Here is a 27,071-nt window from a genome sequence, read left to right as displayed (position 1 = left end):
TTTAAACCTTAAAAGAAAGTGACCTTTTTCAGGTAAATGTGAAAAGTGGGTGTGGTACCTTTCAGAAGTTGCACGTGGTTGGTTCGAGCGTCTACTCTCAGCTCCACCCATGTCACGCCCACTCACCTGGCTTTATAAGTCAGCTTCTTTAAGCGCAGTGTTTAGGTCAGATCACGGGATTCTTAAGGTGAGTATGAGGAGGAGACATCTATGGTACGCAACTGATTTCAAGGGTAACTGAGTTTCGTGTTTTTGTCATCGGGTGAACGTAACCAGTTTTTAGGGACTCCTGGTCTCTGCACTTTTTGCTCCGCGCTTATCAGACGCATCAAACGAGGAGATGGCGGATTGGAAAATGCCATTGAGTTACAATTTCAACCCGTCTTATCACGCTTACGCGTACGGACTCATGTACCCGCAAGCGTCTGAGCACGGCCACCCGAATCTGAGCTGGGCAGAGGCCGCTTATACTCACACCGGTGGGGTCACCGGGAGTTTTTACTCCACTCAAGCCGCACAGCAATCGCCGCCCTGGAGCCCAGAAAACGCCAACGTTAATAACTACGGTCACTACCCGGCCAACACGCAGAACGGACGACTCCTCATCACGTATAATAAGACCGAGCTTGACTCCAAAGCCAAAGATGCTGAGCAGGCTGAGAGCGATACACCCAGCGACTCCGAGGCTCATACTCCAGGTATCTCCTCTTATCCACAAGTATTAACTAAACGCCAAACAAATGAGTGTTTGCGTACTCCCTGATAACAAAATGTCTTGTTGTTTGAAACTTGGGTATGCGCTTTTAACCTGATCACAAAAAGTAGTCTGTGATGAATAAGTAGAAAATTGCAAACAAAGTAAAGTTTAATACATGAAGAACAGACCATTTTATATCCATCAACATCCATCGAATGTCTACAATTACAAATAGGTGACCAAATTAGTCTGGTGGGTTTAAATTTGGTTTTACAAGGCTAAGCATTACAGTAACCGTAGGATCCATATCTTGCACATCTAAAATGTGATTGTTTAAATGTGTATACAAGCAGCAATTATTTCGCTCAAAGCAATTTTGGGAATAAAAACGCATATGCTAGGTTAGGTATGTTTTAGATGCTGGTTTAACCAGCTATGGGCCCCGCACATGATCACTTTAAACAAGCATCAAAACGTACCAAACCAGCATATGCTGTTTTTTCCAACAGGTAGGCATGTGGACTCCATGTGTGTGACTTATTTCTGTTCCGATATGTGTAGATTCTTGGAGCTCCGGAAGCAGTCGAGAGGGGTCTGCGCTGACCAATCTGAACCTCCCTTCCTGGAAAGACCGGGAATATGAATCTGACGGTGGCAGTCCAGACGGCAGCGAGCTCATCTCAAACGCTCTCTCCGTGGCGACCGAAGAACCAGTGGTTCTGAACCTGGGGGTTGATGGCTTGCCTCCGGTGCTTCCAGCAGCCACACCTGCGGGACGACCAGCGGCCCAGCCCCGCAAGACCCGGGCTGCTTTCTCGGAGGCGCAGATGAGTGCTCTCATCCACAGGTTCAATGTCCAGAGGTATCTCACACCTGCGGAGATGAAAACTCTTGCAGGGACAACAGGGCTTACATACAAACAGGTTGGTCAAATGGATTTGTTGAAATATCTGGTGCATACTTCCTCAGTTGTTGCGTCTAACCCTTTCATTCTTTTCAAAGGTGAAAACCTGGTTTCAGAATCGCAGGATGAAGCTCAAAAGGCATCAGAGAGATAGCAGTTGGATGACTGAGAGATACGTTATCAATGGTGCTCCTAACACACCAGCACCATCATCTCAGGTGAGCGTCTTCCATGTATGACATCATCTCTTGGTCTACTGTGGTTACGTCCACACTGTTGCTTGCTCTGTCTTGTTAGTGATGGAAACTTATCAGTGTGGACAAAGAGCAATTTATCATCTATAAAGGAGGCATTTCTTTAGTTTAGATAATGTCTTAAAGGCACGATGATACAATTTGACAACTTTACCACGTTTCTTTCTTGTACTACTTATAATCATTCTCACAATCCGTATCTTTCTTTAGTCCCAGGGTGACAACCCTGTACCAAACCAAGACCTCTACAGCAATCCTCAACTGAGAGAGTCTTTATTCAAGAGGAGTCCTCCACAAACACCATTCTACCCCAGCTATCCAAAGCCACGTTCTCCTCCTCAGGCCACTGCGAGACCACCGGGAAACTGGCCTCTGCCCCCAGCTGTGATGCACTACGAGTTCCCCAACCCTACTAACTACATGCAGGCCCGTGTCGATGCCAGCGTCAACCTTAGCCTTCATGCAAACGTCACTGGTGATGTCAGCGAAACTGAGGTTAAAGGAAGCAGTCCTACTCGAATGCCATCCATGCCTAGCGCCACCCAGTGGTCAACATAAGGAATGACTTTGCCTGATGGTCCGGCTGCTTGTGTATATATATATTTAGTCTGAGCCACACAGCCTTTGGTGTCGACCGTACGTGTAAATATTTTTGAGCAAACTGTTGCCTGTACGGTTTTTATTTAGCAGCGATGTTGTAAAATGGTGGTCTCAGGTTTTTTTGATAACGTGTAAAGTCGCCTTTTTAATCCCAGCATGTTTTATACCGAAGATCTATTTTTATAACTTCATTGTACCGTTTCAGAGTATTTAATATCTCTTCCGTGCTCTTCCAGGTGCCTATGCATGATTTTTTTTTTTTTTTTTTAGTTTGGCCAGGACAAAATGTTGAAATTTCCATGAATTTGTATCCAAGTCACTGCTGTATATCTAATGTGTACTGGAGGTTGTCTGTATACCGCACTGTTTGTTCTGCATTTGGGTCTTTATTTCACCGCTTCATGTATGTGGATCATTACATTTGTGTATTTGCTTATGAAATGCTTGCTCACCTATACCTGGTTTAAACTAATAGAACAATCAAGTTGTATTTGCCACCCTTGGCTTGTGCTTGCACAAGTTCTCTTGACCACACAAAAAATCTCTTGTTCGATGTTGATGTTGGGTTGAGTAATAAATGTTTTGTCTTAAATTTGCTCAATTTGGTGTACTCTAAATGCAGATATTATTGTAACCAGTCTTAGGTATATGGATTTTTGACATTAAATTTTAGGCAAAATGCCCAAACCGCTTTTGGTTAACTTTGTCAAGTAATTCATTTCAGGTAAAACTACAGGCTCTCATGGTGATGAATACCCAAGAAAGTTAAGGAATGATGGTTCTCTCTTCTAAGAGAATTCACTTTTAATAGGAATTAATGTTATCCATGAAATTTCCTTAGCTTTTATTTTCAAGTATGATCTTCAGAGTTTTAACTGGTGTGTATTTTGAGCATCTAAAAGGACCGTTCATCTAAAAATATAAATTCTGTCATTTACTCACCTTGAAATTGTTACTGTAAAAATGTCTTCATTCTTCTAATCAAGGATATTTGAAAGAATGCTAGTAACTAAACAATTTTCGGGCCACCATTGAATACCATAGTAGGAAAAATTACAATGGTTTCCAAAAGTACCCCAGAACAGTTTACTTTCCTACATTCTTCAAAATTATTTTGTTCAAAGACATTTTAAAAAGCAGTTTTTTTATTACCATGGTAGACAAGAACTGTTTGGTTACAAACATTCTTCCAAATATATTTTTCATTGTTCATTAGAATTATTACAGATTATACAGATTTGGAACAACTCCAGTCAAGGGTGAGTAAATAACATTTATATTTTTGTGTGATCGGTCCTTTTAATTTAATGTGTATATTGTTATACATGTATATAATTCCATATATCGCAAGCTCTCATTTCGCATAAGGTTTCAATTTTCATTCAGACAATAGACTTATAGTTAGTTTTCCCTGCATTTATTCATTTTACCATAATAAAAGTGACTTTATTGAAAACATTGTATATTTACATTTCAACAGAACACAGTTTGATGGCGACTCCAGCATCATATTGCTTCCTTAACCCATTCTTCATTTCTTCAGGCCCTTTTATTCTAAAACAAATATTTTGGTCAAATATGTGTATACTGCACACAATACAACACATGCCTCTCTTTACTCTGTTCATAACCATATATATCCACCTTTATTCATTCTCACTTAACTCGCTTGCATATAAGTGCTTTATCTCCTTCATGGTCATGTGAACAATATATAGATATGACAGCCTCTATGTCCATTCCCCTCATCATGTGAGTTTAACATTTAATCATTTTAATCATATTTTAAATGCACTACATTAACAAAATCTAAAACGCAACTTTTTGGGCTTGGATACTTGAGGCAACCTATATGAAGTATGCAACAATTTCCTGTTCAGCAAATTTAAATGGCTCTCAAATACATTCGTATTTGATATGCATATCATCTAGCAACTATGTACCAATGTGCATTTTAAGTATCAGGGTGTTGGTGAGCAAAACAAAATATTAAATTAATCTTTTGTCAGTTTTCATCAGTTCCCTACACCTCTGAAAGTTGGCAACAGTTTAACATAATTCTGCAACACAAAATCTGCTCATGCAGGGTTCTGTGAGGATCTGGTCCACGAGTCTCACTCCGCCCCCTTTGGGCGTCTTGACAGGAAGTAGTCAGCGTCCCTCTTTAGTCCATCTTAAGGCTACGGTAAATGTAACGGATGAAAGCCAGAGAGGCCCAGAACGAGACCGTCCCCAGCATGAGAGAGAAAACAAATGCAGTGAGCAAAGAATATCCGAAGAATTCCACGCTCTGTACAAGGCCGCTCATGTTGGAGCGATTGTGGTAGTAGAAGAGAGAGTAAACAAATATAAAGATGCCGGTGGATCCGGTGCTCAGGATGCTTCGCCACCACCAGCGGTAGTCTTCGCCTGAGAGCAGGAAGTAGGTGAGGGCTACGGAGATGCAGGCACCCACGGAGAGCAAAATAGCAAAGACACAGAGCAGGATACCGTACAGCGTGTAGTGTTCACGGCCCCAAACGGTGGCAAAGATGTAGTACAGTTCTACCGATATGGCACTGTGAAGGGGACACATCAACATCATACTATCAGACCATCATCATACGATTAAAAATAATTCTGAATTAAAAAATGAAATACTAAAATAATTCTGAATTAAAAAAAGTTAACCAAATGTCTAAATTCACTGCTCACCTGAAAGGCAGGAACCCTCCGATGGCCATGTGCACGGCCGTGTGTTTGTACCAGGGCTGCTGGGGGATCTGACGGGGGATGTTGCGCGTGCGACACGGCGCCTGGAAGTTGCCTGCTTTGTTCTTTCCGACGATTCCACCGATGACGGTGAGTGGGAAGCCCACCAGCAACCAGGCACCTAACAGCAGAAGCACGGTGGTGGCAGGCAGGGCCTGGGTTGATCCACTCCACCAATGAACGGAATTCACAACACTCCAGGTTAAGAAGAGAGGGGCTGGGAGAGAGAAAGGGTGAGAAAAAAATCGGTTTACTTGGTCTGTTTTCAATACACAGGAACTGTAACTATTGCAGAAGTTATTTGGAATAAAATCTTAACATATTCTAGCTTTCTATACAGAAGTTGTATACTGTTTTTAAAAGCTGTGTGTGAAAAGAATACAGTAAAAAATTGTCTGATATTGCTTCTGTCACCCTGGAAACAGGTCAAGTCGGATGAATTGCATTGTGGGATACAGAATCCCACACAGTGTGCTCTACTCTAGTTATTAGTTGCTCTAGTTAAATGTAGGCCTACTCACTTTGCATACAGCATACTACTACTGCAAAGTGCTACTAAATATAGTAGGTAGATGGCTATTCAGTACATTTTAGATGTGGAGAATAGTGAAGTATTTTCACTCAAGTACATTTTTCCAGTATTTGTACATTATCAGAGTGTATTTACAGTTTACTTAAAAAAAAAATCTTTGATTTTTCTTTTATTAAAAAAAAAACACTGCAATTACTACAATACACTACACTACAATAATATAAAACAATATTTAAAAAAAAACTGTAGTGGAGTAAAAAGACTTCATTACTGTCCGCCTCTGGTCCATATAGATGATATACTGCATTTATACAGATACACTATCCACAAAGATTGATGTGTCTCACCAGAGAAAAGTGCAGACGTGAGAATAATGTTCCAGACCCAACGCTGACCCTGAATCTGTGTGTAAAAGCTGCAGGAGCAGTAACCCGATACACAGCTGGTCAGAGCGTACAGTACAATCGCTGCGGAGTTTATGGAACCGTGACGATGGACATTAAACATCCCCAGAAGTGCCAGGACAATGATTCCTAAAGCAACCAGGAAATAAAATCAAAGCATTAGGATTTATCTAAAGATCATATCACAAGTACACGGTTCTAAAATCGCTCTCACTCTTTTTATGAGCCTAAAAGCTGCCAGTAAAATAACACAAATTCTTTCAAAGTCTTTCTATAATGCAGCATGTCACCTGTGGCCAGTGTCAGAAACTGCGCCCCGACCCCTAAAACGGCACACAGAAGGCTCTTGCACGGTGGGAAGCGAAAGACATCCGTGTGGATGATTTTCCATCCGTTATCTCCCTGATCCAGATCATCACAAGCCCCATCCTCCTCCACATTATACCTGCAGAAACAAATATCTAATCAGCCATTCATTAATGATCCCATTGCAATCTTAGAATCATATTTCGCTCTGCTTCCCTTATAAAGTTCATAAATAATGTGACCAACAGTTATATAAGTCATAAAGAGTCTACGGATTCATTGCACAGCAATCCTTAAGTGTCCATTACCTAGCTCAAGGAAAACAGTTTGCAAATTGAATTAAGAGCGGGGAGTCTGATGCAGCATCCTTCATACAGCCATAAAAGCCATTAGATGAAGTCACTATCTACTAGCAAGTTTTCTGTGTACGGTTGTTTATCAGGGAACAACAGAAACAAATTTAATGGTTGACCAACACAAACATACTCCCTTGGCTGCTAGTTGAATGCGCCATAAACATGTCCCATTTCTTTTAGATTTCAATTCATCTCAATGACAATTTAATTAGGTGTTTTTTGTTTACCAGGTATACAGCAGAATACATAATAAAGCATATGGAACTGGTTCTCTGTAAATGGAACGCAGCCTTCTTACACACTGCCGACATCAAGACAATAAGCACATGACCTGTCTTCTGTCTGAAGATTTGAATGTGAAACCAGACACAACCTTTTAAGAAACAATGACTCAACTGAATAGACAGTTACATTAACACTGATGTTATATAGTAAAGCATTAGATCATGAGAAACCAGTTTTGGTCATTTTAACTTTGTAAAAAGTTTTTTTTGGTTTAGTTTGCAGTTACAGAGTCATTGTGTTCAATGAGGCGTGTCTCCAATCTGGAATGAAACTAATTTAAAATGTAGTACAAATATAGTAAATGTTACTAAATGTAAATAATTCAGGTTAATATGCAACATATGTATATTTGGATGCTTCGTAGTTATTCAGATTTCCTATAAAAAAAAGGTTTAATTTTTTTTATAAACATTACATTTGAGTCAAATAAGATACAACAAAGGAAGAACACAACCCATATTGCACATGGAAATGCGTTTAATATATTTTTCGATTCTATACTTTGTCTTTCCATTCATGTCAGTTAATACAGCCACATCTTATAAAACGTCCGACACACAATGACCCTCCAAAATGTAATTTCTTCTCCTCCTTACCTGGCAAAGTCATTCTTCAGCACCCTCATGAGGATGATGATGACAAAGCCCAGCAGTAGCACCACCAGCACCAGTGAGTTGATGATGGACAGCCAGTGGATCTCCAGAGTCTTGGGAAAGAAGGAATAGTCTCTAAGACGCTCCGCTCTGCGCGAGTGGGGCAACGTGCTCTCAAACCAGTGCACGCTGTAGGTGTGGGTGACCGACAGACTGCCCCCAGCACTGTGGCCGACCCCTCCTTCTTCCAATGGCACAGGCTTCACATCCTTCACAGACACGTTGGCAAAGATCACAGAGTCGCCGTTGTACTCTATGTTGAAGTCTAAGTGGGTCCATAATCCCACCTGATATGAAAACAGTGAATTAGTGGAGATCACATTTCACTAATTTTGACAGTGTTAATTAATTAATTGATTAATGACATCTTACCACAGTATGGTTTGGTGAAATACTGTTCGAGACCAAAAAGAGCCAAAAAATATGTTTGTGTAAATGTGTGTTACAATGTAAAGTAAAAGACCTTATGACTATGAGGCAGGAATCCACTTTCTTCCATGTACCCCACAAAACCCCAGATGGGAATGTCATCTAGGACAAACTCAAAGTAATACAGCTCCTCCACCGCCTCTCGCAACAGGTCCACCTGTAGTTTCAAATATGTATAAAAAATAATAATTATTGCTTCTTGTCATCATTGTCCACAACATCACAGAGTCTGGCTCCACACAAGCCTGCTCTAACACACCCATCACTGTCATTTTCAAACCAGAAAACCTCGACTAGCTGGTTTAGACATGTTTAAAGTTGGATCTATCTTTGGAAGAAGAGGTATCCTAGACACCGAAAAGAAGGGATAGTTCACCCAAAATTGAAGATATTTGTAAGAATGTCAGTAACGAAACAGATCAACCCCCATTTACTGCCATAGTAGGGAAAACAAATACTATGGGAGTAAATGGGGGATGAGATCTGTCTGGTTACATTCTTTCAACTAACTTCCATTGTGTTCAGCAGAAGAAAAAAAATTATCCGCGGGTGAGAAAATGATGACAGGATTTTCATTTTTGGGTGAACTATCCCTTTAATTTTGTGGCCCAAAGAAACTACACTGTTTCCCAAATCCAGCATATTAAAACTGTATGTGCAAACTGCATATCCTAACTGAGTGTGTACATGACGTTTTACAGCCTTGGATGCATTTTATAATTGTACGCCTTTTGAAAACATTACCTCTTTCTCAGAAAGACTGAGCTGGCACAGCGTCTGTCTCTCAGAGTTTTCCTTGAAGCGGATTTTGTAAAGAGACTCAGCCATACGGTCTCCATCTAACACCTCTCCCAAACTCAAAGACTTATGACGCACCTGCAAACATATCAAATATCATAAATATATTTACCTCAACAACCTATACACCACAATTACACAACACGGGTCATAAATTAAGTCACTCTATTAGTGACCTAACCACCACTGGTAAAAACAAACCCTCAATTTATTATAAAAACCTTATAACCTTGAAGCACCCACTCACCTCTTTAGGTCTACAGACGGGGAGTGTGTAATAGTGATAGGTTTCCTGGGGGTTGTGATATGGACCAACTTTGTTAACATACAGGATCACTGGATCTCCTTTGTTGTAACTAACCGCCCATCCAAAGTGAGGCAACAGACACAGAACCAGCACACAGAGCCTCATGGGTCGACATGCAACGAGCAGGCCCATACATTCCAATCTTGCTGTCATGACAACACCTGCCAGTGGGTGAATAAAGACTGTAAGTCAACTAAGCAAACTTTTACAAAAACCAGAATTTGCCTAATTATTATAAATGGCTCATAGGGGCTTTAAAGCAAGAGACTGCGGTGTGGCACACTATACTCTATTCAAAACAGCATTTAATATTATTTATTGTACTTCCACATTAACTGAAGCTCTACATTGAATTTAGTGCTTTAAAATAGTGATTTATCCCATCACAGGATCGTTTCAAAGAAGGTAACGTTAGCAGTTGCTTACTTAAAGAATTGGTGACTTCATACACACTTTATCTGATACATTCATATGCCCAAATTAACATTTGAATCCATAACGACAGCCTTGACAGCAGAGACATGTAACGTTCACAATCATTGTAAATGAACTACAATAGTACATCATGTGTACTATTGTACAATAGTAAATATTGTACAATAAATGTACAATAGTACATCAAATGATTGAAGCTAAAACAGATCTTTTGCAGTCTCCCGAATTGCATCACTTTTTAAATGGTTTCCCCTTAAATATGTCATGTCAGTTTTGACAGGTTAAATATTCTGATACGAAAATTCAATAGAGATTTCTCAGTTATAAACACACAGGAAGATAATCTAACAGTCTGTGTATTTTTGCATCTAAAGCATTATCAACAATTTTCGTCTTTGCTAAAATATTCTGAACACTTCCGCGTTTGACAAATGCACCAAACCTTTTACAGTTGCTTTCCAAGATTCCTCAGAACCGCTTCTTTCTTTTCAAAATCCAGTCATCAACACGCGCCTATATGTAATATCATCTCTGGACATTGCTGTGAAATATGCGGAGAGTGAAAAGCCCGATCGTTAGTTTACGCGATAAAACGGCTGAACGGTCGCGAGCAGCAGCACTACAGACGAATCCACGTCACCTTACAAATAAAAATACTCTCATTCGGACTTTTCCGGTGTGGGCGGGGCTTACAACGTAACACCTGCGTCTAATTTACCGTGCTCTTTTCCTGTATTTAATTCACATCTTTAGATTTGGGGTCGATTAAAGTAAACCTTTAGCATCAGTTAAAAGTCGCGATGAACGTAAGAAGCCTTGTCGGTTACTCGCTCTCGTCGATGTGTCTCTCCAGTCCAAACTAATCGCATCCGTTCGATGGAGACGAGTTTGCCATTTTCTCCCCTGGAAGGCCAAACCAAACAATCGGGAGAAATCGATTCGATCGTCGCTAAGCGGCGCTGTGCTGATTTTGACTATTAATGCCTGGGTATGAATTTCGCGCGAAATAAGTAATATTCCTCGCGGTAGCTTGTGGGACTGTGTGACTGAAACAAAAACAAGCACATTTTCATTGGTAAGTTCTCTTTATATCTTAGTTTTTATAGACATTTGACGTGTCGATAAGCTACGTTGAGACGTCAAAGAAGCTTTGTTTGCAGATATACTAACGTTAGCTTTTCTTCGTTATTTATACTGGCTCATAACGGTTCGTCCTAGTCACATAATTTGATCTCACTCAACGACTCTTGTTAAGTAACTATTTAACTGCATGAATGCTTAATTATTGTTTTATTTTTTTTAGATTTCTTGAGGTCGAAGAATTCATCACTATGGGAATTCACGGACTTGCAAAGCTCATTGCAGATCACGCGCCTTCAGCTATCAAGGAGCAAGACATGAAGAACTTCTTTGGTAACGTTAAGCCGTTGTCTGTAAATTGTGTATTTTAACAAGACATGCCCTTTAAATCGTGTCATTATCTTTGACTTTGATGTAGAATATGACTATAAGCATGTTTTTATTGGACTTTGAAATCCGCTATGATTTCCTCATGTATTTCGATATTTATACAGGACGGAAGATTGCCATTGATGCATCCATGTGCATGTATCAATTCTTGATCGCGGTCAGACAGGACGGTAATGTTTTGCAGAATGAAGATGGAGAGACCACTAGGTATATATAGTTCTCTGTTTACCTATTGACTGATAACAACTGTTCGAGTACAATGTGTTTAGATTTACCTCATAACATTAAACATTTACCCGCTTCCTCCCCAGTCACCTCATGGGCATGTTCTACAGGACCATCCGTATACTGGAGAGTGGTATCAAGCCGGTTTACGTGTTTGATGGTAAACCTCCTCAGCTGAAGTCAGGAGAGGTGCTTCAGAGATTCTTCACATCTTTAAATCATGGGGAGAGATCAAAATATGGTTTTAAATAGTTTTTTTCCCATTGCAGCTGGAGAAGAGAGGAGAGAGACGAGCAGAGGCTGAGAAACTTCTAGCTCAGGCACAAGAAGCAGGTATAGACTGAATTTTAGTGACCTGTAGCGCATATTCTGTTGGTTGTAATGTAACATACTTGCCCTAATGCTAATTTGTTTTCTTACAGGTGAACAAGAGAACATTGACAAGTTTAGCAAGCGACTAGTGAAGGTTACCAAACAGCACAATGAGGAATGCAAGAGGCTGCTTACTTTAATGGGTGTGCCGTACATCGAGGTACAGAAAATGCTTCGAGCCCTTCCGATGAATATTATTACATTCATTACCACTGTCAATGTGACATACTCGTTGGTAAATCTTTAAAAATGTGTTGGAGCTACAAGGCTAAAATGGGATTTTTTATTTCAAGGCTCCATGTGAAGCTGAGGCTAGCTGTGCTGCTCTGGTGAAGACAGGGAAGGTGTACGCCACAGCGACGGAAGATATGGACGGTCTGACATTTGGAACCTCAGTCCTGCTGAGGCACTTAACAGCCAGTGAAGCAAAGTATGAATGCGTGGCTGTTAAATCTTATAATGATCCCTTATAGACATAAGTTTGCGCTGCATGAATGCTAGCAGACTTAAAATGTAAGATCTTTTTCATATCTTAGAAAGCTTCCAATCCAGGAGTTTCATTTCAGTCGAATTCTGCAGGAAATGGATATGACACACCAGCAGGTGAGACTTTATTTGCTTCTGTAGCATTACAGTACTACATTCTGTCTGAGAATATATCCTGATTCGTTAATATTCCTTTCAATTGTTTTTATATTAAATGTTTTAGTTTATTGACCTATGTATCCTGCTGGGATGTGACTACTGTGGTACTATAAAGGGAATCGGGCCCAAGAGAGCAATCGACCTTATTAAACAGCACGGCTCTATTGAAGAGATTCTCGATAACATCGACCCAAATGTAAGTTTGTAATTCATAGATTAAATGCTGCTATTTTGACCATTTCATTTTTCTAATGGTTATTCCATAATACAGATTAATGCTCTTTGAAGCGCATATCAACGCAAACATGTGTAATGGTGACCTCTAGAGGGCACCAGTGGGGTGTCTAAAATATGCACTGCAGGGCCAGAGTGTAGTTTACTTGTTTTATGCTCTTATTACTGTATTTTAGTGTTTCTATTAGTGCAACTAAACTTTATTTGTAATAAACAGTAAGGAGTTTATTTTCATGTCCCAGTTAAACTATAAAAATATCAAGACCTACAATAATTGTTCTAAAATAAAAAAAATTATGAATGTGTCGTCCCTATTTTTTGGATAATTTCTACTTGCATATATACTTCTTCTATTTAACATTTTCTTTGACATTCTTCTGCAGCATTATTCCTTTTAAAAAGTCAGAATGTCTTGAAAAACGTATTGTTGTTCTTTTGATTGTCCTGCAGAAGCACCCAGCACCAGAGGAGTGGCTGTATAAAGAGGCTCGAGATCTCTTCTTAGAACCCGAGGTTGTGGACTGCGGTACTGTTGAGCTCAAGTGGAACGAACCGGATGAGGATGGACTGATTCAGTTTATGTGTGCTGAGAAGCAGTTCAGGTACAAATGAAGATGTTCTGAAAGGTGTTTCTGTTTAACTCTGATTTGTGTGAAGAATCTCTAAGAAATCTGAGATGGTAAAGCTTTAAGTTCATGTGTCTTCAGTGAAGACCGTATTCGCAACGGCTGCAAGAAGATCACGAAGAGCAGACAAGGAAGCACACAGGGCAGACTCGACACATTCTTCACGGTTACTGGATCAATCTCCTCCAAACGCAAGGTATGAGGAAATATCACTTGTGTGTTGTTGATTAGGGAGGGATGATCAATGATGCATGAGCAACAACTGGATATTATGTGTACATTTAATTTGTTGTTCAAAAAAATTCTCCAATGAGCTTATTAAGTTTCTTAAAGTGTAGGGTAACTCATATTTGCTTGGCTATATCATACGACCCTTGAAATATAGTGCATAATGAACTCAGTTTTCCTTGTTTTGGGAAAACTTGTTGTGACGTCTCAATAATAATGTTTTAATATTTCTGCTTTGCTTGTCACATAGGAGCCAGAAAAAAAGGGCTCTGCCAAGAAGAAACAGAAGACAAGTGCTACACCAGGCAAATTCAAGAAGGGCAAATAAAATTTCATGTTGAGGAACAAAACACATTAACAACGTTATCCCAGAAAGTTTTAACAGACTTTGAATCCATGAAATGTTTTAAATGCCCTGTTTTCTGTGTGCTGTTATCTTAAAATAAAGAATTATTTAATGGTTGAAAATGTTGTTGTGTTTTATAGGGCCCTGGTGTTGTTAAAGCACTCCTTTTGAATATACCTTTTGTGGGGTTTAATAAAACTTTAAAAGATCAACTTCGATCTCTAGCAAGAGCATGGGCTGACAAGGAGGTTTACAAATGATAGTGCAATAAAATACAAGTATTCTATGCATGTACTTAATTGAAGCTTTGTTCTAAAGAATAAGAGATGGTCTTTGACTTGTTAACACATTGTTATGCTTGTTGAACGGGAAGTTCTGAAAGGTGATACCCACATAATTACTGTCTGAAAACAATTCCTATGGTCGTTACAAATGAACCACTGTTGTAGCAGTACTTCTGCTTTGACAGTCTGTCTGTACTGCTCTAGGTAAGATTTCATTATATGATTGATATATTATATGATTGCCTTTGATCACTGAAACGTTTTTAATCTGACTGAATACATCTTAACTATCACTATAAATGTGTTCTAGGCTTTACTTGAAATTTATATTTAAGTTTGTGTCAACCACGTGAATATAATGCGGTGGAACAAAAATGTTTGTGTTTGTCTGTTCAGAACATTTGAGATGTCTATTTTCTCATGCATGGCTCTTCTGTTCAGCACATCTTTTGTGTTATCTAATACTTCAGGTGAGCCAGTTTTTAATGCCGACTACAACCGAAAACCGTCAGACGTTAAAACCTTATAGAGCTCATTTTGTCTTGCTTATGTGTTTTTTTTCATTTCTCTTCTCAGGAGACACTTTCAATGCTGAATTAAGTAACGTGACAGCATTGAGTGGTTCTTGTGTGCAGATACCCTGTACATATAATGTGTCTGATTTTGAAAACAAATTAGAGAGAACACAGAGTATATTTGGTAGTTGGCTGAAGACGACACATCAGGTGACTGGTTTGATTTTCAATGGTAGTTGGCTAAAGACGACTGGTTTGATTGTGAATGGCAGTCCACCTATCATTAAAGGATTTAATCATATAGAGATGGTTGGGAATCTTAGTCGGCGTGAATGCGCCACTGTTTTCTATAATGTCACGAAGAATCATTCAGACATCTACTACTTCAGGGTGGAAATGGAGCCAGGCATATTTAGAGCAACATTCATGAGTCCAGTCAACGTTACAGTCTTAGGTAAGCCTTACATTGCAAAAATGTTAGTGAATGTTAATTTAGTGGGTAAATAATGTACAGTTAATGTTTTAAGGACGTTTTATTTGTCACTGAATTCAATTAAATTAAATTACTGTAACGACTGAATTCATGACAGTGAAAAAAATAAACGCATTTCTATGTTTGCTTTTATTTACCAGTATTTTCGTACTTTTTGCTTTGTAGATGTACCGAATCCTCCTGAACTGAATGATGTCGAAACAGTGATGGAGGGCACTACAGTCAGTCTGAGGTGTTCTGCTGAAGCTCCCTGCCCCAAAAATCCTCCTACATTATCCTGGTCTCACATCCGCACATCTGCCAACATCACAACACAGTTACAAGAGAAACCTGATAAAACTCAATCTGTGATTTCCACAATGACCTTCAATGCTTCATACACGGATCACAAGAAGAACATCTCGTGCACTGTAACATATCCAACACACATCTCTAATAACACAACTGTGGAAAACAACGTACAGCTACAAGTTCAGTGTAAGAGAAGTTTTCTCTCTTTCATAAACATTTTCTATTTTAAGATGTCAACTATTTTGTTGTTTGAAAAACCCTCTTTATTTTGTACCTAAAGTTCCTCCAAAAGAAACAAGTATCAAACTCGAACCAAATACTTCTGTCTCTGTTGGCACGAATGTGACTTTAACCTGCAAAAGTAAAGCAAATCCATCTTATGATATGAACTACACATGGTACAAACGTGGAGAGCTGAAACTTCTGGCATTTGGAGAGAACATGACCTTTAATGTCAGTAAGATCAATGAAGGGTGTTACTTCTGCAGAGCAGAGAACAAACACGGTACACAGACATCAGAAGACATCCAGCTAATAGTTGAAGGTGAGTGGTGTATGGAATTGTTTGATAAAGGCTGTGAAATGCTTTTGAGCTTCTAAAATCACAATGTGCATTCGGATGCATTGTTATTGTGTACAGAAAGTGAACTGTGACTAAATCAACTTTTTTGTCTAATAATTTAAGACGGATTCATTGTGGAGTCATCAGATTCCTTCATTCCTTTGGTCGTAGGATGTGTCGGAGGCGCTTTAGCTTTTCTGCTGTTTTCTCTTCAGGCAATGGTTTTCATAAGGTTTGTACAACTCATGACCATCATGTTACAGTAGCGATTCTGTTTTGCTTTCAAGTTTAATTTTACAACATTCACAAAATGTTTTTGTGGTGGTTCATGTCATATGGATTTCTAAACTCAATTTCAATACAGAAAACGAGGGACACAAGCATCAAATAAACCTGTCGTCGGGGAAGCTGACCTTTCAGACCAGGTTTGCTTTAAAAATGTTTAGAAGATTACAGTTCTGCCATTTCTAATTGAAAATGTCACGAACTCCCACATGCAATTGTTACCATTGAAGGTTAATGGGTTGTTATTTACATAAACTGAAAAGTACAATAACGTTCTTGTAACCTATTTTTTAGGTACAGAATAAAGATGAGCCGGTCAGTTCCATTTATATGAACAGAGCTTTTGAGTCAAGCGAGCCGCCTGAGATGACAAATGATGATAGTGACACAATTCACTACGGAGAGATTAACTTCTCCACCATCCGAACCAAAAACCACACTGAAAGAAGCTCAGGTCAGGAGATCATATATGCTGAGGTGTGTCACCAAGGCAAAAAGATGAACCAGGATTAGTCAAGATTGAAATAAGCATGCAAGTGTATGTTTCAGCTTGAAGTGTCTGTTTGTTTAGTACTGCAATGGGATTGTGGAAAGTTAATCTTACTGAATTTGTTTTTATAGCATTGAGAATTATAAGTGTTTAGTGTTTTATCGCTGACTGTTATATATACATCATACAATAAATGTCTTGAGAACAGACTGTAATTGTGATTATAATAAATTGCGCTTGTCTAAATGCCTGAGATTTGTTTGTGTACACAAACTGAATTGTTTAATATAATCAGCACACACACACCGTGTGACCAAAATACAAATGTTGAATATGTTACAGTTCAGATGTTCCTCTTGTGATCCGTGTATGAAGCATTGAAGGTCATTGTGGAAATCACAGATTGAGTTTTATCAGGTTTCTCTTGTAACCGTGTTGTGATGTTGGTAGATGTGGAGATGTGAGACCAGGATAATGTAGGAGGATTTTGGGGCTGGGGGCTTCAGCAGAACACCTCAAACTGAACGAAGTCCCCTCTTTCACACGTTTTGGCACATTTGGAGTGAAACTGAGTTCAGGAGGATGTGGTAAATCTGAGGGGAATAATTGTAGTTTTAAAAATAACCATGTAGAAATGCAGTTTTAAAGTCACATACATTCTTGGTTTTGTTGGTAAAATTGTCTGATAATATGGGAGGTTGCAGAGGTCATGTTTTACCTTAACATGAGGACATCTAACAAATTTAAAGTCTGTTTTTGTTAAGCATACCTAATTTTTTATAAAAATTTAAGGTAACAGATAGTCTGTGTTGGCCTTTTCCCATGACATTGATCTGCACAGTCTTGCTTGAATCACTTGAATCATCTGTATTGATGTTAAACACTAGCAAACGTTTTTCTCCACCAAAAAGTGACTTAATCACCCCAATTCCACGAATCTGCTTTGTGTTCTTCAGTTTATCATCAAAACCAGAGACATCAAATGTGCTGGGTATAGGTACACAAGATCCTGTGAGAGCTGTTACTGTGTGTGGAAGTACAGCTGAATACACATCAGGGGAAACCAAAACACACAGTTATGACAAGATAAGAGACATTAAAGAATTTACCAACATAGGAGAGAATTACTTCATAATTCATCACTACACAACACACACTACATTTCTGTCATGAGCATAGAGCTCAACTGATAAAAGACCTAAAGAAGAAGAGTTAAAAAGTCTTTCAGAAAGTGTTCTTACCTCATATAAGTCAGAGTTTGTCAAAAGCAGAAGTTCCCAAATATGTCTTTCTCAACTTAAACGAGTCACACAGGAAGACAGCTGTAGTCTACTGATAAAAATATGAGTATCAGTAAAAGTGTGTCAAATTTCTTTTGAGTCAGCAGCAACCGAAAATTCTGTCTAAATGTAAACTTGAAACACCAATGATCATCATAACAGTTTTATTTACATAACACGAATGAGAAACAAACTAAGATTTTTTTTAAATGAAACAGACTTATCTCAAAGATAGCATGAGATGATATCACTGCCCACCATAAAAACATCCCTATATGAAGGGTGGTTTCACACCATCATTAGGTGGAGGAAGCTCAGTCTATTTTCATAAGAGTACAAATGACATTACCAAACATAAGAAAAATATGAGAATAAACGGGTCATTCGTCATGAAGTTTAACATGCTATACAGTGTATATTTTCATTATTAATAACGTTTTAATATAGGCTAATAGATTTTAAACCTTTTTTTATTTAGCTTACAACAGAGGAGCCAAATGCAAGCTTCTTTTGCATAAACAAGAAGAATGAATGTTACATTTTAATTTCAGGAACAAGAAATCGAAGTAGGATTAAGTAAATATCCACAGACTGCTTATAAACATGATGCTGCACGAATATCTATAAAGAATACTTTTGGCTAGGCGTCACAGATATTTGCTTTATTTTAAAAATGACTGCAATACTAAAGGTCATGTCAAGTCATGACAAATTAGTTAGGAAGAATATATTCATTGTTCTATCAGGAAAACTTTTGTTGTTCTCACTCAGTATAAAACCACAGACTGCACTGCTATAAGTTTTTAACAATATTTTAAATTTTGGGCATTTTTTTGTTTTCGATTGAAAAAAAAAAAACTAAATAGGCAATAAAGATGAAAAAAGGTTTGGCAGCCGTGTGGATTATAATGCTGATTATTTATTTCTTAAATTATTCATTAATTCAATTGTTTGTAATTGCATAAGAAAGGTGTCTAACAAATGTATAAAACAATTATTTTCTGTTGTCAAGAGACACTTATAATGCTGAATTGACAAGTAACAAGTTAAGCACTTTCCATGTACTGTACTCAAAACATGTTTGTTTTTGAAGAGAAATTAAATAAAACAGAAAGGATATTTGGTAGTTGCAAGACGACACATTAGAGGACTGGTTTGATTTTCAACAGCAGTCCATCTATCATAAAATGATTTGGTCATATAGAGATGGTTGGAAATCTTAGTTATCTTAGTGAATGTACCACTATTTTCTATAATGTCACGAAGGATCATTCAGTCGTCTACCACCTCAGCGAGCAAATGGAGCCAGACATATTTAGAGCAACATTCATCAGTCCACAGTCTTTTTGCAATTTCTACAGCTCTTGATTGACAGAAAACCATATCAACTCCCGAGACAGTAAATCGTCAGTAATAGTTCTGCAATATTCTTTTCATGGTCGGAAAAAACATTCACAGGTTGACGGCACTTATGTTGTCTCTGATTTCATTAAATGCATGATAGCCTATGTCAAAGGATTAGAAGAACATAAATACAGATAATATGGTTCTTTACCCAGGAAAGGAGATGAAGATTATTCTCCATCACAATCATACACATGTAACAAATAAGCACGTTTTTTAAATGTACAGATAAGTACAATTCGACTGCTTGGATGGTCTCATATGCAAGTGTGTTTTTAATAATATTAGATACTGTTTATTGCAAGTTTGGTAATTGTGAATTTTTGTGAAACTTTTATCCAATGCTTGTGTGATACTTGGTAAAATAGCTGTTTTATTCTGAAAGTTTGACGTGCAGTTTTGTGACTTGACTAACATAGGTTTTCTCTCAGATTACGTCTTAACCACACTGAAGGTTGACATTTTTAGTCTATAATGGTGCCGCAGTAATTTTATATGCAGCTTGTGCAGCCACGTGTTTCTTTATTGTTCAGCTTCTGTCTTTAAGTCAAGGAACGTGCAAAAGTACGCGTTTTTTTCACAGTTCATTCTTGCTGTTTCTAAAGCTAGCCGCTTAAATCTTAAAAATCAGGTTCAGTTCCTTGTTTTAGACCTTAAAGCAGAAAATGATGCAAGTCTCATGAGCAGATGCACAAGTTTAGTCACTTTTACACAATTCGTCATGATTCCGCCGTCATGTCATGTTCATTCTTTGTCTTGCGGTGGAGTCATGGCGGAGCCTTTGGTTTTATATGCAGAGAGAGATTTTTGGCCTGTCTGTCTTCTATACTCTCTCTCGGGTCCTCGTCTCTGTTCCCGCCATCTCGTTTCCTCGTTAACTTTCCCTGAGTGTTTCATTACCCACACCTGCCTCTTGTCAGTTTTCCTTGGTTAGTCTCCCCATATAATGCCTTCTCGTCTCTTGTCCTGTGCTAGTTCATTATATTGTAATTCTCTCGATGCTGTTGTACCTACCTATGGAAGCAAATAAGAGACATAATGTTTTGAAATTTAACAGCCTATGAATACTTGATTTTGAATTATTTTACTTTGGAAACCATGTATCTGAATTTATTTGTTTTGAATTTACCTCTATGAAATTTAAATATGAAAATTCTTGATTTCCAATTTAAAAACCTGAATTTAATGCTCACAAATTCAGATACAAAAAAAATCAACTTACAGAATTTCAGATAAAATACATTCAGATTGATCAAATTTTATTGCTCTTATTCAGATCTCAAATTTCAAGTTAATACTTTTCAAATAAAACATATGTCTAATTCGACTGCTCAAATTCAGATCGAAAAATTAAAGTTAAATATTCACATGGTGACATCCGGGCTACCCAGGATAGGAAAAACAGTTGAGCCCAGAGCCCGTCTGCAATTGAACCGAACCATTGAACCGAACCATTGAACCGAACCAATGAACCGACGTCGAGCGGCCTATCACACAACGACAACCTGACTGTCTGTCATGATCCAAGAAGAGGCCAAGGCACGGATATTAAACCTGTTAAGAAGATGACTTCTAGGGAAAACGAAGGCGCTCCGGTAAGTTTGCTGTTTATGTACAATCAGACTCTACAGAACAAAAGTATGTTGTTGCTAATCATTTTTTGGAACTATTATTATTATTATTTTTCAACCGACGTCGGTTCGGTTCAATGGTTCGGTTCAATGGTTCGGTTCAATGGTTCGGTTCAATTGCAGACGGGCTCTGGGCTCAACTGTTTTTCCTGTCCTGGGTAGCCCGGATGTTACCATGTGAACATTTAACTTGAATTTTTCGATCTGAATTTGAGCAGTCGAATTAGACATGTTTTCTTTGAAAAGTATTAACTTGAAATTTGAGGTCTGAATAAGAAGCAATCAAATTTGATCAATCTGAATGTATTTTATCTGAAATTCTGTAAGTTGATTTTTTTTGTATCTGAATTTGTGAACATTAAATTCAGGTTTTTAAATTGGAAATCAAGAATTTTCATATTTAAATTTCATAGAGGTAAATTCGAAACAAATAAATTCAGATACATGGTTTCCAAAGTAAAATAATTCGAAATCAAGTATTCATAGGCTGTTAAATTTCAAAACATTATGTCTCTTATTTGCTTCCATACCTACCTGTGTGGTTCGTGTTCGTGTTCGTGTTCGTGTTCGTGTCAAGAAAGTGTTTAGTGTTTATTTTATAATAAAAGTATTTTTGTTCCCCGTACTACCGCTGCATGCAATTGGGTTCTTCCCTCAAATTCATGACACAATTTCAAATGATTCGCAGGTGAATGTTGACATGTCGTTCCAGTTACACAATCACTTTAGTCTAAAAACGTATTTATTGAGTAATTTCAGTCCAGTATTTGGTAATAAGTGGACAAACTCAACCGTTGGGTTATGTAAAGAAGTAAAGTAATGGTCCTTTTCAACCCCTTGTTGGGTCACATCTGCTGGGCTAATTTAATTCAACAGTTGGTTTGTCCATTTTTTTAAAATGCTGAGTCGAAATATCCAACCATTTGTTAGCAAATGTGCTACAGTTGCTGGTCATTGTTGGTTTTGATATGTTGTATTTTAGAGTAGGAACTTGTTGAACAATTAATTATATTTTTATTACTTTATTAACAGTTTCTTCAAGGTCTGAAATATACTCTTGTAGTGTGTTTGTTGCTTTTCTTCGTGTTGGCTAAATTGCAGCACTTTTTCCACTATTACAGCCCTCCTGTATGACACAGAACGTCACAAGGAAGAATTCTGTAAGCACTTCTGCATTTGTTCTCAAAACTGTACTGCTTTGAGGTAAGAGCCATTTACACTTTGAACTCTCTTATTCTTTTCCACACTGTGTACTTATTATTTTTTGTATTTTTGCAACATCACTTAGTTTACAGTTATTGAGTTTAAAAGGTTTTCTCGGTTTCTGGAAGCGGGTAAAATTTATAGTAGCCCTCTGACTCTGAGTCAAGTCAAATACATGATGTTGCTCAACACTGTAATTTATCTGACAACATTTATAACTTTTAACATTTTTTTACTTTTAATTTTTCATTACCATTTATGGAGTAGATTTGACCAAAATCAAACAAAACGTAACAACATTTTGTAGGAACATAACAAAATGTGAATAAAATAAAGGGGTTAAATGCTTTCGCAAGGTATACACACAGTAAAACAGCTTCAGCAACTTTAACTTAATGCCTTCAGGTTAGCTCAGTTATTTGAAATATTCCTCAACAAAACTGTTTTAGCTTTATTAAGTTAAATTGACCAGACTACATTCACACAAATTTTAGGACTATGATGGAAAACCTTTTTTTAGCTGTGTAGTTAGCTGTGAAGTTGTTGCATGAAGTCAGCACTGATAAGTGAATTTCCCACAGAGGAAGGTGGTTTAATTTTTTTGGAAGGTACTTAAAAATAGTTTCTTTTTTTAACTGTGATGACAAATTGTGCTTGCTATATAGCATCTGGTTGTACAATGAGGTGTCAATGTGAAGTTACAGAAGTATAGTCTGTGTTGTGTTTTGATGAAGTGTGATGTGATTCTTTTATTTTTGGTATTTGTTCCAGTAAATTCATTTCAGTGCCATTGATAAGAATCCAAATGGCAAGAATTCGGATCACTTTCTTTATTATCCTCATCAGAGTGTTACTACACACTCATTCAGGTTTGTCGGTCTGTCTATAAATCATGCATTAAGCATTAGCAGGTAGCAATATGATTATTTGGTGTTTTTTTGTTTCAGCTGATGTGTATTCAGCTGTACTTCCACACACAGTAACAGCTCTCACAGGATCTTGTGTACAGATACCCTGCACATTTGATGTGCCTGATTTCGATGATAAACTGAAGAACACAAAACAGATTCATGGAATTTGGCTGATGAAGTCTCCACACTTTGTTCGAGAAAATAGTTTGGTAGTGTTTAACAGCAGTGAATTTTCAAAGATTATTCAAGGATTCAGTCACATAGAGATGATTGGAAACCTGACTGAGAGAAACTGCACCACTGTCTTCTATAACATCATGATGAATCATTCAGACGTTTATTACTTCAGACTGCAAATGGAGCCAAATGTGTTCAGAGGAACATTTAACACCAATTCAGCTGATTCAAGTGATTCAAGCAAGACAGTGAGGATCAGTGTTACGGGTAAATGCCAACACTGAACAGACTATCTGTTTGCTTACTTAAATAAAACATTTTTTAGGTATGCTTAACAAAAACACACTTCAAAATGTGCCGATGTTTACGTAAAACATTCCCTCTGCAACATCCCATAAATCAGACAAAACTTATCTACAATTATTCTCCCCGCAGATTCACCAGATCCTCCTGAACTCAGTTTCACTCCAGATGTGACAAAACATGTGCTGGAGGGGACTTCAGTCAGTCTGAGGTGTTCTGCTGAAGCTCCCTGCCCTAAAAATCCTCCTACATTATCCTGGTCTCACATTCCCACATCTGCAAACATCACAACACAGTTACAAGAGAAACCTGATAAAACTCAATCTGTGATTTCCACAATGAACTTCAATGCTTCATACACGGATCACAAGAAGAACATCTCCTGCACTGTAACATATTCAACACACATCTCTAAAGACACAACTGTGGAAAGCACCATAACGCTACGAGTTCAGTGTAAGACAATTTAAACCGTTATGAATTATGAATTTGTTATATTACCCTTTTGTTGTCAAATATGGGGTTATGTTTGATATCAGTGGAGTTAAACACTTTTCAAGTCTCATCATTTAATGTCTGTCATGTTTGCTTTCTCCACCAAGTTCCTCCAAAAAAGACATCTATCAGTGTTGAACCATCTGCTTCAGTCTCTGTGGGCACTAATGTGACTTTGACCTGCAAAACCAAAGCCAGTCATTCAAAAAACATTAGCTACACCTGGTACAAACGTGGACAGGAGACACGTCTAGCCTGGAAGAATAATATTACCCTCATTGTTACTCATAATAATACAGGATGGTATTCCTGCACAGCACAGAATATATTTGGCAACCAGACGTCAAAAGAGATCCAGCTCATAATAAAAGGTGATATTTAATAAAAATTATTTAACCTACAGAAAGTTACTTTTATAGATTAAGATATTTAACGGAATTCACATTTATGTTCTCAGTCATTTATGAAGCATCTTTGTTGTAAACTGAATGTATCCCTGTTGTGTTTCAGAGCACAATGGATCCTCTAAATCTGTGATTTATGGCTGTACAGAAGGACTTCTGACTTTACTTGTGCTTTCTGCAGGATTTGTTTATTGCGTGAGGTACTTGACTGAATATATTTTTTGTCTTCGTTGTGATTCCTTTTGATGTTATAGGCTTATGTTAGCAAAACAAATACATTAAGATTGTATTCTCTAATAGGACAAGAGCGTCCAGTCAGACCAACATCAAAGGAAGAGATGAGGTGAGTGTTCACAGTAGTTATAATTTCTATGAAGATTTTTACAATAAACGTTACGAACATTAATTGTTTTCTGATCTTTTAAATATAAATGTTGATCAATTTTCACCTGATTTTCTCCTCAGACTGAAGTTAAAAATAAAGACATGGAGATCTATTCTAACAATGCTGTTGAGATGACCATAAAAACTGAGGTGACTGAGGACGAGACGGATGAGATCCATTATGGAGAGATTGACTTCTCCGAACTCCACACAGACAACGTGACCAGAAAAGACCCTGAGACAGAGTATGCTGAGATTCAAAGATCAAAGAGAAAATTAAACAGTGACCAGAAACAGGAGGACCTCTACGCTCAGGTCAAGACAAAGTGATGTTTATGTCACTGAATGAATTCTTTATCACATTGTACATATGCCTGGAGCGATAAGAACTTTCACAAACATTCTGAAGTAGTATCAATGTTTTGGTGTATATTTAGCTCAAATAAATGTTGAGCTTATGTCATGAATAATTATGAAATTTTGGTATATTGCAAATTATTATTTTATACATTCTAGAAATTTCGGCAGCAGGGAAGGTGGAATGGAGATATTGGGTGACTACGTCTTGGTTTGTGAGGACAATATTAGTCATATAAGCAAAAACTTTCAAATGTACACTTATGAAGTTTTGGACGATTCATTTTTACTTACTGTTATTTTAAACTGTTGATTTGAGCTCAATGTTGTCATTTCAGCGTTCGAGTAATAATATCAAAATGTATAAATGTGTGAAATTTTTTTTTGTACTTCTTGGTGAGCAACGTCGATTGTACAAAAAATGGTTTTCACAGCATGGTAAACCTTATAAAGAATAAGTAAACATTAAAGCGAAACACAACTTGAAAAAGATATAGTTTTTTGTGCAGGCCTACAGTAGGATAATTCTATGAACAATGACCCGTTTATTTTAGTATTTTTATGTTTATTAATATCTTATGTACTGTATGTGTTTGTGCATTTTTGCATGCTTTTAAATGCAAGTGAAACGGCTACCGTTGGGCTCGCTAGATCTTCCAAGGGCCATTTCATTAGTGGGCAGTTTATTTCGTTAAATGACTTATTTAATGCCTCCTTAATAGTAAGTTGCTCTGGATAAAAGTGGTAGCAGGTAGAAATACTGTTGCTGTCCATCTACCTTAATTGATAAAGCAAATACATATTCTTTCTGTGAAATCATCCTGTATCTTAGTGATAGTTTTTTATGAGAATTATTTTTGATAGTTTTTTTTAATCCCCTGTTTGTAAAACATGTACTTTTGCCAAAGGAAACATGAATAAAGTGAAATCAGAGATGTATTTTTCTGCCATACCTGCGTCACAGCCATTGCATATGTTCTTAAAAAATAAAAATTTTTAACTTGTGTGTCACACAGAGATCAACAGTTTATGCCTCAATGTACTCTGGGATGAGATTTGTACGCTCTACCCAGCATGCATTGCAGCATAAATAATGCAGTTGATGATTTTGAGCTGGTTTTACAAGGGAAAGCATATCAAATTGGTTTGAGTTATCTGAACTTATCAGGTTTGACAGTATATTTTCTTGTCTTTTAGGACCTGTTGGCTACATAATTGCAGGTTGTTTGAGATGTAGCTGTGTTTCTTTTTTCTGCCGTTTAAAGTATGAGGTAAATTCAGTTTCATCATTTAGCATTTTTAGCACAGCAGCCGCATCAGCCTCATATCAACCTCTTGCATTAATGTGGATAAATGTGTGGATAAAAGATACAATTCTGCGCCTGTCAAAGAGGAACCATAAAGCTATTAAGGTTAAACACCTTAATTTTTGAGAGTGTGTAGTTTGTATGCCAGCTAGTCTTTTCCACCCAATACATCACAGTTCTCTTTATTTTCTTCACAATTGAATTAATGTCAAATGATTTCATACTTTTTATTTTAATATAAGTCATTTCTACTTAGACAATGAATTTTAAGTGTTCAATTTAGTGTACTTATCACTGCTCTGAGTAATGTAGGTTTCAATATTTTACAGTGCAGAGAACTAAATGTAACCAGTACTGCCATCTGCCTGATTGTCAAGCCAGACAAACATTTACAAAAGTGACCACCAGATGTCACTTTATGGGTAGATAATTTCCATC

The 27,071-nt window shown here is 37.6% G+C and overlaps 4 protein-coding genes and 1 non-coding gene across 5 annotated transcripts; 4 read left to right on the top strand and 1 right to left on the bottom strand.

Annotated features, from left to right (window-relative positions):
- The first annotated feature begins 77 nt into the window (after positions 1-77).
- nanog (nanog homeobox) lies at positions 78-3,146 on the top strand. Its single transcript, XM_056738664.1, has 5 exons — positions 78-187; positions 277-698; positions 1,259-1,620; positions 1,700-1,819; positions 2,066-3,146. The coding sequence occupies exons 2-5, from the start codon at positions 341-343 to the stop codon at positions 2,411-2,413; spliced, it is 1,188 nt and encodes a 395-aa protein (XP_056594642.1). The 5' UTR covers positions 78-187; positions 277-340; the 3' UTR covers positions 2,414-3,146.
- On the top strand, positions 1,866-1,996 carry LOC130413712 (small Cajal body-specific RNA 11). Its single transcript, XR_008905527.1, has one exon. It is a non-coding gene; the product is annotated as a small Cajal body-specific RNA 11 (non-coding RNA).
- A 710-nt stretch (positions 3,147-3,856) lies between the features above and the next one.
- On the bottom strand, positions 3,857-10,533 carry tm9sf1 (transmembrane 9 superfamily member 1). The gene is made up of 9 exons (XM_056738082.1): positions 10,154-10,533; positions 9,217-9,437; positions 8,916-9,047; positions 8,206-8,328; positions 7,686-8,029; positions 6,433-6,587; positions 6,086-6,271; positions 5,150-5,423; positions 3,857-5,013 (listed from the first exon to the last, which is right to left on the bottom strand). Exons 2-9 carry the CDS (start codon positions 9,427-9,429, stop codon positions 4,620-4,622), a joined length of 1,821 nt encoding a protein of 606 aa, XP_056594060.1. The 5' UTR covers positions 9,430-9,437; positions 10,154-10,533; the 3' UTR covers positions 3,857-4,619.
- A 123-nt stretch (positions 10,534-10,656) lies between these two features.
- Positions 10,657-13,979, top strand: fen1 (flap structure-specific endonuclease 1). Its single transcript, XM_056738083.1, has 12 exons — positions 10,657-10,786; positions 11,015-11,124; positions 11,286-11,388; positions 11,493-11,595; positions 11,676-11,739; positions 11,829-11,938; positions 12,072-12,208; positions 12,315-12,381; positions 12,488-12,619; positions 13,108-13,259; positions 13,365-13,479; positions 13,762-13,979. Exons 2-12 carry the CDS (start codon positions 11,043-11,045, stop codon positions 13,837-13,839), a joined length of 1,143 nt encoding a protein of 380 aa, XP_056594061.1. The 5' UTR covers positions 10,657-10,786; positions 11,015-11,042; the 3' UTR covers positions 13,840-13,979.
- A 339-nt stretch (positions 13,980-14,318) lies between these two features.
- Positions 14,319-26,276, top strand: LOC130412850 (uncharacterized). The gene is made up of 18 exons (XM_056737630.1): positions 14,319-14,345; positions 14,538-14,611; positions 14,718-15,110; positions 15,315-15,626; positions 15,721-15,984; positions 16,126-16,234; positions 16,367-16,427; positions 16,582-16,799; positions 21,958-21,971; positions 22,214-22,295; positions 23,067-23,164; positions 23,243-23,650; positions 23,819-24,142; positions 24,289-24,552; positions 24,692-24,785; positions 24,886-24,928; positions 25,051-25,284; positions 25,486-26,276. Exons 2-18 carry the CDS (start codon positions 14,548-14,550, stop codon positions 25,525-25,527), a joined length of 3,024 nt encoding a protein of 1,007 aa, XP_056593608.1. The 5' UTR covers positions 14,319-14,345; positions 14,538-14,547; the 3' UTR covers positions 25,528-26,276.
- Positions 26,277-27,071: the final 795 nt, after the last annotated feature.

The sequence above is a fragment of the Triplophysa dalaica genome, chromosome 23 (assembly GCF_015846415.1).
Source record: "Triplophysa dalaica isolate WHDGS20190420 chromosome 23, ASM1584641v1, whole genome shotgun sequence".
NCBI lineage: Eukaryota > Metazoa > Chordata > Actinopteri > Cypriniformes > Nemacheilidae > Triplophysa > Triplophysa dalaica.
The sequence above is the reverse complement of the archived record's forward strand: the minus strand, read 5'-3'. Positions and strand labels throughout refer to the sequence as shown.